Source organism: Mesoplodon mirus, assembly GCF_964341445.2.
Source record: "Mesoplodon mirus genome assembly, chromosome: 17".
Classification (NCBI taxonomy): Eukaryota; Metazoa; Chordata; class Mammalia; order Artiodactyla; family Ziphiidae; genus Mesoplodon; species Mesoplodon mirus.
The window spans coordinates 68,406,209-68,418,466 of record NC_138993.1 but is presented as its reverse complement, the minus strand read 5'-3'; the positions used below and the strand labels follow the sequence as shown (position 1 = coordinate 68,418,466).

The following is a 12,258-nucleotide window of genomic DNA, read 5'->3' as shown; positions in this document are numbered from 1 at the left end:
AAAAATGTAAGTCGCTTCATTTAATTTTCTAATTAAAATATTATTAACATTTATTTTAGCATCTATACACATACATTTATTAGGATTAAAACTAAAGTTTGTTCTCAGAAGTTGTGGGAGTTATTTTAATCTGAAAAACAGAAAAAAGAAAATAACATTTTAAACTTCTCTCCTGAAGTGGTGAAAAAATCCATTCATTTTTTTTAAAAACAGAAAATCAAGGTTAAATTTTAAAAATCTATTCAAATTCCGTGTGGACAAGAATTTGCAAATATATCACAGATACACATTCTACAAACATAACATCTCTTCTATTACATTCATGTGCTTGTGTAATATTCTATTTTACAAAGGTCCCCTGAGCATTTTAAGTTATCATGTTATATAATCTATTTAACACTGCAATCAATTCACAAGTAATCCATTTAATCTGGTATTCTGTAGTAAATAACATGAGATTCATGTGACACTATTCCAAATTTGTCTGCTTTAACACAGAAAATTAGTTCCACTTAGTTGAGTATCAATGACCTATTCAATGCAGAATGCGATAGTGCTGCAATCAGCTTTGTACTGTTATTTATAATAAATTTATCTTCTCTTGAAAATATTTAAGAATATGAGAAATAAAAAGAAAAAAGCCTTCAAAGGTACACCATGAATAGCTTCACATCACACAAATGCGGAAATTGACGTTCGCAGGATCTCAAGATATTTTCAAAAGTATTTAGCTACTCTTCAGGCCTGTGGACAACCTGCTGTGAGCAGGTGGAGAGAAGAAATCGTGCCACACAAAGAAACAGGCCAATAGCAGTTAGTCGGCTCTGCTTGCAAATGTTCAAACAACGTGACTATGCAAAATGAAAATCCAGCACGTAAAACACTAACGAGAAACAGTATATTAAATCCCAGCAGACAAATTACATTGTAAGAAACCGAAAACTATTTGAGTTGTTCAGAGTAAAATTAAAGAGTCTCTTCCAGGTTAAAAAAAATTTACTTCACAGGAATACAGTCATAGGAATAATAAAAAAGTTCTATTCATCCAAGCACGTTCCATAGTCGGAAGGTGCTTGGATGTGTGAAGAAAGCAGTGTTAAGAAAGCAGTGAGCTTAACACATATAGAACAGCAAAACCTTTTGTTTTGTTTCAACACTTTAGTTACATGCTCCAGATAGGAAATCATTCCACTTTTTAAAAATAGTTCTAATTTTTGTTAAGCTTCTAAATTAAAATTTTAAAAGGTTGTCACCTAGATGAGAAATTCACCCTCTGTTTTAAAATGAATTTAATTCATCTATTTCTAATTTTAAATGATAAAAACCAAAACTGTGGTTGACACATGGGGGGAGCCCTTTACAAAAATGTGTTTTTTCTTCTGTAAACACTGTCTGACTTACAAATGGTTCTGTTTCTGAGCTATCTAACTAGCCACACATGGCCATTAAGAACTTGAAATGTGACTAGTGCAACTGAGAAACTAAATTTATAACTTTATTTAATTTTAAATACAGAAGTAGTATGATGTATTTTCCCTTTTAAACACAACTTCACTGTTTTAGTACATTCCACTTTAATCGTTCCATTACTTATGTTATTGTTGTCATATACGCGTCAAGAGTATGTTTCATTTCCAGTATCCCACTAATAATTTGTGTTTCATGTAGAAATGCTAACAGTTTGGATATAGTGGGTTAAATAAACTGGATTATAAAAATGAACCTCACTTGTGCTTACTTTCTTAACGTGGCTACTAAGAAATTTAAACTGAAAATATGGCTCGTATTAGATTTCTACTGGACAATCTGTTTCATTCCACAACTTTTTAAATTGGTAATTTGGAAATCAGAATATATCTTTCCACAAAAGAATGAGAAAAGATTGTTAGTTTCTCAGATTATACTATTAAGACATATTTAATAAGTGCCATTACTGAGGGACTCTACATATGCAATGAAAACAGTAGGAATGTGCTGGTATATAACCAACAATAAAAAAATAAATAAATATAAAATACTATCATTTTATTTTCCTTGAATGATAATATTTGAGGGGAAATGGTTTCATTGTTCGATGAAGAAACAGATTAAAAACTTTAAAAAATTCTAAAGGTGGCCTTTTAGTATCTTCAAGAGTTTTCAAGGTTTATATTCCCAGTTCTTTATTATAAATTATTTCATTTCAAAATATATGACCTCTTCCCCCAGTCAGATAAATACATCACTAGCTCTATACTTAAAGTTATTAATAATGACTAGAATTTGTGTCCAAGAGCATGATTTTCTTGAAGAGAAAAAGACGTAAAGCAGCTCGCACATATACTGGAGTAAGAGATGGTGTGAAGTAGACTCAACTGAGCCGTGAATAATCAGTGCCACTGGGGGAAAGAGAGTGCAAACAAGGTGTGCACACACCTTGCGAAGGCGGAAATGACGAACAGCCTGAGGTGGACCCTTTTCAATACCTACCAATACCTATCAATACGTGGTACTGTTAGCCTTCAGCAGCTCAGGGGCTCCCACAGCAAATGAAGGCAAACAGGAAAGCCACATGCTTGACTAGAAAGAGTCGTGCTACATAAGCAAGAGACTTCTGTGGGCAGGTCCTCGGGAGCCCTCTTGTCTCTCTTTGCTCTCAAAGGAGCTGCAGTGATTCTGTATGGGCAGAGATCAACCAGTCATGTTACCTAATAGAGCATGGATTTTGCGAATGTTGGAAAATCAGGAATTAAAGAGAACTGATAAAATGGCTAGGAAGGCTATCTGATAAACATAGCTTAGTATGACGATGGCTTAGAAGAAACAAAATCTAAATCTTAAAATGAAAGTATAGATAAGGCAGATTTATTTCTGAGATTACAAAAACACAAGATGACTATCCATTCATCCACCCACTTAGCCATTCATCCAGTTACTGAGCTTCCACATGGGCCAGGAACTCAGCAAGACAGTGGAAATTCAAGGTCAAATAAAAACTGAAACAGGTAATTTACATCAATTAAAAGAATTTAGTAATTTATAAAATTCATTATCCAAATAATGTACATGCCAAAATATCAGTTATTTTTAAAGAAATTAATGGATAATATTAAGCTCATGAGGTTTACCAATGAAAACTGGGAAAGTGAACAGACAAATGTAATCTGATTGGATAAACAGGGAGCTAATTACTAAAACAAAGGTAATGCTTCCTCCCCAAGTAATTTCGTCTAATCAGATAAAGGTTTTAAGTGCTACTTTCCGTGTAGTCACAGGGATTCAGCAATAAAACTAAATAGGAACTAAATACCCACATATCCTTAAGTAAGATGCTAGACCAAGCCACCTACTAGGACATGCTAAGAAACTATGAAACCAGCAAGAGAATATGAAAGACATTAAAAACTAATTAGAGGAGGTGGAATTCTTAAGCTAAGAAATCAAGGTTGAACACTTTACGCCAAGTGAAAGGAATTCATGAGAATGATTTGATTTTCTGTATCTCCTGGATCGTGAGGGACACCTAGGGAAGATAAGCAATGCTTCTGGTGACAGAGAAAGAAGACTTTGGGGAGGCAAGGATTTATAACTATTTCTTGTGGCCCAGATGTGGATCATGGAAAAGAGACCCAGGCTGGGTCATTATGGGAAACCCTGCCTATCGAGAGGAATAGGAATCAGGAAAAGACAGAGCAGGCATTAAGGGTTCTACAGGTGAGGAATTCTCCCAAACCCACAAAAATGTCCTAGAAGATGCCAGCCAGCTTTGGACATCTGTCATTCCCCAAAAGAATGAATACCAGATTGTATCTGCCCTGGTCAACCTAGCTCCTCCAGCCGTGTGCCACTCATTCTTACACCATACTGCAACTCTGGAGAGACCCCAGGTAACGGGTGGGAAGTGGAAGAGGACATAAAGCAAGAAAGAAAAAAGCAACACTCTCATCTTCCCTATAAACTTTTCTCAGTCTGAGAAATTTTACCAGTTTTTACCAGGAGAGGTTTTACCAGTCTTGACATTACAATGAACTAGACTTTTAAACACACTCTCTGCCAAATAGACTATGACTTGCTTACTACCTGGTAGCAAGTTTACAAACTGTGAGAATTGTACATGAGTTTATGCAGGGGAGGAAAGAACTGTAAAGCAATTACACTCCCCCCACCCCCCCACCTCCGGCAAAAAAAAGAATAAGTTGAGAGAATGAGTTTGAAAGAACAGTTGTAAGAAAGTTGCTTCTATTGGCACTAAAAAAGCTCCATTTATCAGTTTTACACAGTAAAACTGATAAAGAAATGGCAAGTATTGGGAAGTACCTTGAATGCTTTCTCAATAACTATTCCACAAAATCCTGTTCCACAATGAGATACCACTTCATATCCATTAGGTTAGCTACTACAAAAACGAGAGCAGTAACCAGAAAATATCAAGTGTTGGTGAAAATGTGGAGAAATTAGAATCCTTGTGTGTTGCTGGCAGGAATGTAAAATGGTGCAGCTGCTGTTAAAAACAAAATGGAGGTTCTTCAAAAAATTAAACTAGAATTACTGTATGATCCGGCAATTCCACTCGTGTGTATACACCCCAAAGAACTAAAAGCAGGGACTAGAAGAGGTATTTGCACACCCATGTTCATAGCAACATTAGTCACAACAGCCAAAAGGTAGAAACAACCCAAATGTCCATCAACAGATGAATGGATAAATAAAAGGAAAGAAATTTTGACACATGCCACAACACAGATAAACCTTAAAGATATTACGCTAAGTGAAATAAGCCAGTCGCAAACATATAAATACTATATGAATCCACTTACATGAGGTACCTAGAGTAGTCAAATTCATAGGGACAGTTGCCAAGCAGTGCTGGGAGGGGGGAATAGGGAGTTAGTGTTAAATGGGAACCGAGTACCAGTTTGGGATGACAAAAAAGTTCTAGAGATGGACAGGGGTGATGGCTGCACAACAGTGTGAATGTACTTAATGTCACTGAACTATACACCTAAAATTGGTTAAAATGGTAAATTTCGTATTTTTTAATTTATGTAGATTTTACCACAATTTAAAAAAATCCCGTTAAGGTTTCAAAATAGTGTTGAAGGAAGAAAAATCTAATTAAAGTGCAGCAGATTTAATCCCAGATTGGCATAGAACTCTGAATTTCTATCCTTTTTTCCCTGCTTTTAGAAATTGGTGGATGATGGGTGGCTTGGTATGTAAACGCACAGAATGCAGGGTTCACTTTCAAAACCTTGCTTTTAAGAGGATAACCACCTAACGATAGGGAAGGCCATAAAAACCTATTAGAAAACAAATTTTTAATGGTCAAAGCAGAGGACCGGTGTTCGCTGGAGACAGGATTTTGAGGTCGCTATGGTACCCCACTGTACGCACAGAGCATTCAACAAGTTGTGTCAAGGTTAATCAGCGACTTCTCCCAAGCCCACCCCCTCATTTCTGTGCACTGTCAGCACCCCAGTTTAGGGTCCGTTGCCTCACGAGTGACGTAACAGGACATATCTTCTGAATGAACTCCGTCCCCACTTCCCCCTTCAACTCCTTAACCCCTCTCTTATTATAAAGACACCCTAACCCCCCACAACAGCATTTGTTTTCTTGGCTCAACAGCGTTTTGATGGACATCACTTCCCTCTACAAAAAGTTTCAACAATATCTCCACTGGTGCCTGAAAAGCATAGGCTCCTTAGCCTCCCGTTCATAACTTGGCTCCTCCAATCTGTTTTCCACGCTTAGCTCACATTACTTCCCTATTTGAATGATTCCCAATCTACCTCCCATTTCATGAACATGCTTTTCTAAGCTGTATCTCAAATATCACCTGAGACCCTGGTCCTGCAAAACACCCACCCACACACCCACACCCACACCCTCTTTAAGTGGCTAGGGATTCCCCAGAGATAAATGACAAATGAAAGTAATCGACAGAGAGCTCATGAAAGCAAATATAGTGACCAGAACTTCATATTAAGGAAAAAGTCACCTTTTTGTTTACAATTAATTGAGAAATATTTCACAGAAACAATAAGCCTTTTAAAGAATTTTGGGGTTGGAAAGGTGAGGAGGTGGCAAACTAGTTAGGGAAAGAAAAGCAGGTTTGTAAGTACCGCTGGCGCAACTGGTTATCTATATTTTAAAAACTAAACCTGGACCTTTCTTAACTCACACCGTATGTAATATTCAATCCCAGAAGGATTAACAGTTTAAATATGAAAAAGCACAACATAAAAGGCTTAAAAGAAAATAGAGCCAAGTATCTTTATGAGCTTGAGAGTAGAAGAGGATTGTTTAAACAAATACAAAATACACAAACCATAAAGGAAAAGACTGAAAATTCTCATATGAAATCTCAGATTTAAAACTTCACTCGTGTAAATTAAAAAGGGAAAAATACAAGCTACAAACTGGGAGAAGTTGTTTGTAACACATGTAACTGACAGAGGGTCAGGACACACAATATGAAGAACATTTATGAACCAGTAAGAAAAAGACAAACAATCCAATAAAAAATTGGGCAAAAGCCATGAACAGGTATTTTGCAGAAGAGAAAACAGGACTGTCAATAAATATATTTTTTAAATGCTCACTGTCATTACTAATCAGGGAAATATAGTATACATTAAAACCACTGAGAGAGATTATTTAAACCCACCAGTCAGGAAAAACTTAAGTCATTTGGATACCAAGGGTTCATAGGACATGAAGAAAAACTGTTAAGGGCACAGATTCCTGGCTTCAAATTCTGGCTCTTCCATTTACTAGCAGAATGCCTTGGGCAAGCAATTTAGCCTCTGTAAGCCTCAGTTTCTCCAACTACAAAATGAGAAATAATACTAGCACATACTTTATTTACTTGCTGTGAGGATTAAATAAATTAATGCAAAGAAGTGCTTAGAAAAGTCAGTGCCCAGCATAGCAAGAATACAATAAAGTCAGCTTGTTGTTCATACTGCTAATGTCACCGTCTTCATCACTACTGTTAGCATGTAAATTGGTACAACCGCATAGGGAAAACCATTCGGCAACACCGTGTAGGGTTAAGGGTGCATATTCCCTAAACCCAGCCATTCTACTGGCATATTCCTTGAAGAAACACTTATTTCAAGAGGAAATACGTAGTAGAAAAATGTTCACAGAAGCATTGTTTGTGATAACAAAATAAATAATACAAATGTCTACCTAGGGGAAAAAGAATAAACAAACTGTGGTAATTAACATGATTTAATAACATATAGCATGGAAATAAACTAAACTACATTCATTAACATAGACCAAACTCACAAATATAACACTGAGGAAAAAGCAACTTAGAGAAGCATAGAGAGTATGGTCCCATTTATATCAAGTTCAAGAACACGAGTAACTAAATAATACATTGTTTACAGTTTTACTCTATATGTAAATATCCATAAGGGAAAGGAAGTGCTAAGTTTAAAAATCGGGATGGTGGTTACCTCTGGGGCAGGAGGAAGGAGGATTTACTCAGGGGATGCACAGAGGAAAGTCGATAGCATTGGTAAGGTTTCCTTATTTAATCTGGATGGTGGGTAAACAGACTCATTAAGCTATTCTTTACCTCTTATACGACTAATACGTGTTACTTTGTGTATATAAACTGTTTCAATAATAAAAAGTTTAAATGTATATACAAAAATCCAAGGAAAAAAGAACAGCAGTTATTACTATAAAATCGCTTTTGAAAAACACCTGTGGTAATATCCATCCCACAGTTCTTCTCTGAATTTACCATAAACAAGGGCAACAGAAATATAAACAAACACATTTTCATAGCTATTTGCTTGGAGGTAATGAGCTCAAACTCTTGGGCAATGCAGCCCAGGAAGTCAGCATAGAGACAAAAGGAGTTAGGAATAAACACTGAAGATCTATCCATGCTTCAGGGCAGGTGCAAGAGAAATCAACAAAGATCACGGTGAGGCCACTGGTTCTTTCTGTCCTGTGGTTCTTTCAGACCCCTTCCTCATACAGTGCTCTCCATCCTGACTGTTGCTAATATTTTCCAGGCAGAATGATTTCCCATTTTTCTGATACCTCCTAATTCCTCTCTTTGCCTCCAATCTCACTCTTCTTCGATCCATTCTCCACAATGGAACCGAAAAAAGCTCTTTCTAAACTCCAATTCTGTTCACACCATCACTTCCCTAGTTATAACTCTTTCATGGGTCCCACTGGCCTAAGAACAAAGCAGAATCTATACTATGTAAATGACAAGTCTTCAAACGACTTGGCTCCTATGTAAGTCACTTTGCTCATCACTCCCAGCTTATCTTCTGATTACAAAAGGTTAAAGCAGTGGTTCTCAAACTCTGGCCCCTACAGCATCAGCACTACCTAGGAACTTAGAAATGCACGCCTAGCCCAGACCTACTAAATCAGAGTAAACTCTGTAGGTGGGTCCAACAACCTGAGTTTTAACAAATCTTTTAGTTGATTCTGAAGCACACTAAATAAAGTCTGAGCAGCACTGGTTTACAGCACAAATGAGAGGTAACTTAGTATCTGAAGAACTCTATGGGAAAATTGAAAAGTACCGTACAGGGGCTTCCCTGGTGGCGCAGTGGTTGAGAGTCCGCCTGCCGATGCAGGGGACACGGGTTCGTGCCCCGGTCTGGGAAGATCCCACATGCCGCGGAGCGGCTGGGCCCGTGAGACATGGCCGCTGAGCCTGCGCGTCCGGAGCCTGTGCCCCGCAATGGGAGAGGCCACGGCAGTGAGAAGCCCGCGGACCACACACACACACAAAAAAAAGTACCGTACAGCATAGTGGTTAGAAGCACACAGCCTGCGGTCACAGTGCCAGGGTTCACATTTCTGCTCAGCTTCTGCCTGGTTTTGTAATCACAGGGAAATTACATGGCCTGCCTTAGCATAGTGTGGTGGCTGACGGATCCTACAGCCAGGCCGCTCGGATTTCAATCTTGGCTCCATCCCCCATTAGCTATGTGACCCTGAGCAAGTCACCTACTATCTCTGAGCCTCAGCTACCTCATTTACAAAAGCATAAATAATAGCACCTGCTTCATATAGTTGTTGTGAAGATGAAATGAGTTAACATACGTACTATGCTTAGAACTGTACCTGATACACATTAAGCACTATTTATTATTATTATAATTATTATTAATTTCACAGGGACCACATTATATTTTGGAGATAGAGAGTCAACACTGAGTGCTAATGCCTACAGAAAGTAAGTAAAACTCACCTGTTCTGATGAGGAAAAATTTTCCTCATCTTTTCTTACGGAAGAGACTTTTTCTCTTTTTTTCCCCAGTATACCATCCATCTCTCTGAGTTTGTTTTTTCCAATGACAGAGCAGTTAATTGGAAGCAATGACCTCCTCCAAAGAGTCACGGGGTCTGCCTTGAGGGCCATTTGTTTCACAATAATACTTCTTTTTTTAAGCAAAGCACTTACAAGAATGAAAAGAGATTTACTGAGCATTATCCCTATGCTAGTGAAAATACTTCTGGGGATAATTCCAAATACATACCCAGTGTTAATCTACCTGGAAACTCTACATGTAAAAGTGCTACTAAGACACCCATCTGCACAGTCATTAAGAACACTGAAAATAACATAATATACAAAGATTTGGAAAGCAGAACTTTGTATCTCTCTCTCCTCACTACCAAGAGGTCCTACTATGTCCCCCAGACCAAAACACATGAATGTCAGCCACAGTACGTCCAGTGCAGAGTATATTCTATTAACATAAACAAGTGTAACAAAACCATGTTTTCTGAAGACATAATAACTGGATCTCAGTGATATGAAATTATGCAGTGAAATTTTTCCAAGGGTCTCCAAGTGTTTAACCTCATACTTAGAACATGAAAGAAAATATGAGAGAGAGAAAATATACTGGAGCAAGTCACAAAACCAAAGTCAAAATAAAGGGTTCATTGCTGAGAGTTCAATGCTTCTTGTGACCATAAAGGTAATATACTAATTGATACTGAAAATTAGTTTAGTCATTAATATTTACTGAGATTCTGGAATCCTCCGTCCCACGGTTTCTAACAGAAGTATATATGAACCTGGTGTACAGTCATCTTTAGATGTGATTTTCCTGATTTCTCTAGGGTTACAAATTCAGTTTCCCGTGTCAAATCAACGTAAGGGAATGTGAAAAGATTTCCATAGAAAAGAAAAAAGAATGAGCACTTAATGCTATGGAGAGTTTAGGATTTTTATCTGCATGTGATAGCCACATGTTCTGTGCTGTTTTGTTTTGCTTTTCCTGGACCTCAACTATGTGGTGAGGTAAAGGAATTTTGGCAGAACCTCTTTTCATGATTTTCTACTTTCAAATGAAGGACACTGCTTACAAAGAACATTCAATCAACTCTGGATTTCAAGGCACCTCCTCAATACAACAGATTTTATATTGGGGGGAAAAGAAAGGTTAACAAATTAAGATTACTTAATTTTTAAAAGGCATTGAGGGACTTCCCTGGTGGCGCAGTGGTTAAGAATCCGCCTTCCAATGCAGGGGACACGGGTTCGAGTCCTGGTCCAGGAAGATCCCACATGTCACAGAGCAACGAAGCCTGTGCGCCACAACTACTGAGCCTGTGCTGTAGAGCCCGCGAGCCACAACTGCTGAGCCCGTGTGCCACAACTACTGCAGCCCACACGCCTAGAGCCTGTACTGCAGAACAAGAGAAGCCACCACGAGAAGCCCACGCGCCGCAACTAGAGAAAGCCCGTGCGCAGCAACGAAGATCCAACACAGCCCAAAACTAACTAACTAACTAAATTAATTAATTAATTTAAAAAGGCATCGATGTGCTATGGCAAGTCAACCTGAACAGCTCTGCTTCTGCTAACTTAATACCACACAATTTCAATTACAGAGGAAAGAAAGGTAACAAAGTCAGTCATATTTTACAACTAAAAACCCACAACGGCAAAGAAAACTGCTAATCTTCCGATATTTTTAGAAAAGCACGCAGGATGCTTTATAACAAAGTATAATACATAACTTTCCCAGACTGCCTGAAAAAGGAACACATTGATTCCTCAGAATAGGACTTAACTCAAGATCCTCTAAAATAAGAAAAAATGTTTTCAACTATAAAATGTATGAGGTGGATAAAATGTAGGTTTTCCATACTCTATCTGTAAGTATTAACCACACAGGTATTGGTAACGATTCTGGACTTGGTGGAGCCCTCTAAGTACCTCACCAGAACATTCACCTGTATCATCCTTGGAGTGCCATCAACGTTGACAGACAGTAAGGGTGAAGCCAGGTTCCACGCGCTGGTCACATTTAGTTTCGACTCATCAACTTCCACCTGTTGTGACACCAAATAAGACTGTTACCATGAAGAAAGACAGAAAACTGATCTCAAGTTCACTGCTGCGTACAAAGCAGCAGCCATTTTAAACAGATGGCTCCCCAAACAACCTGTCATGTTTACTGCTCTCACCATGAAAGACAGGGTCCAACGAGAGTCTTCTCAGCCATCTCTGGGGAGAGGTGAGGACCTGGGCACAGCTGCCTCTGGGTACTGCGGTTTCGAGTGATTTCCAGTAAGTAACAAGCAGCCTTCTAAGCCTAACCCTATCCGGCATGCTACATTTACTGCAATTAGACGAGTAATGCATATAAATGCCAGTGACATTTTGCGACCCACACAACAGGACTTGCACATAATATCCTCTCCAAGGACCAACAAAGAACTTCTTCTGTGTTAATTTTAATGAAGGACTATGCATTGTTATCTTAATTAAACAGAAGCTTTAATTAGGCAGAAGTTTTTGGCGTTGAAATCAAAAGTCTATTTGAACCTTGCAACTTCTGTCCTATTTTTGTCCATCATAAATGACTGATTTCATCCAGGCATCATTCATGAAGTTACCCCCCAAAGCCCATAATCTTTTAAAACAGATATTCTTAACAGAAAAATTTTATTATCCAAATAAATAAAAGTAATTGAAAGAGAAAAACCCTCAAAGCTAACTTAAAAGTACCATTCCTTACTTCTTCCATTTCATTCACTCATTTGCTAACTCTTCAATACGAGAGGTAAGCGAAAATAACACTACTTTAAGTCTACAGTAAACAACCTAACAAAGAGAGATTTAAGTTTGCTGAAGTTTCAAAATAAGCCTGTGGCACAGCCAATATACACGATCCTTAACAATTCTTTCACTATCAATTCTCTTAAAAGATACTCACTCACTAAAATCAAAGTCACACAGACTTAACACTGTTTAGAAGAATACGT

The 12,258-nt window shown here is 38.0% G+C and overlaps 1 protein-coding gene across 3 annotated transcripts in view; it reads right to left on the bottom strand.

Moving 5' to 3' along the window:
- PCCA (propionyl-CoA carboxylase subunit alpha) overlaps positions 1-12,258 on the bottom strand; it is a 344,033-nt gene that overhangs the window by 77,715 nt on the left and 254,060 nt on the right. For all 3 annotated transcript variants that reach the window (XM_082602231.1, XM_082602232.1, XM_082602233.1), the window contains one exon: positions 11,224-11,322. In XM_082602231.1, the coding sequence (XP_082458357.1) occupies positions 11,224-11,322 (99 nt within the window). The remainder of the gene's footprint in view (positions 1-11,223; positions 11,323-12,258) is intronic.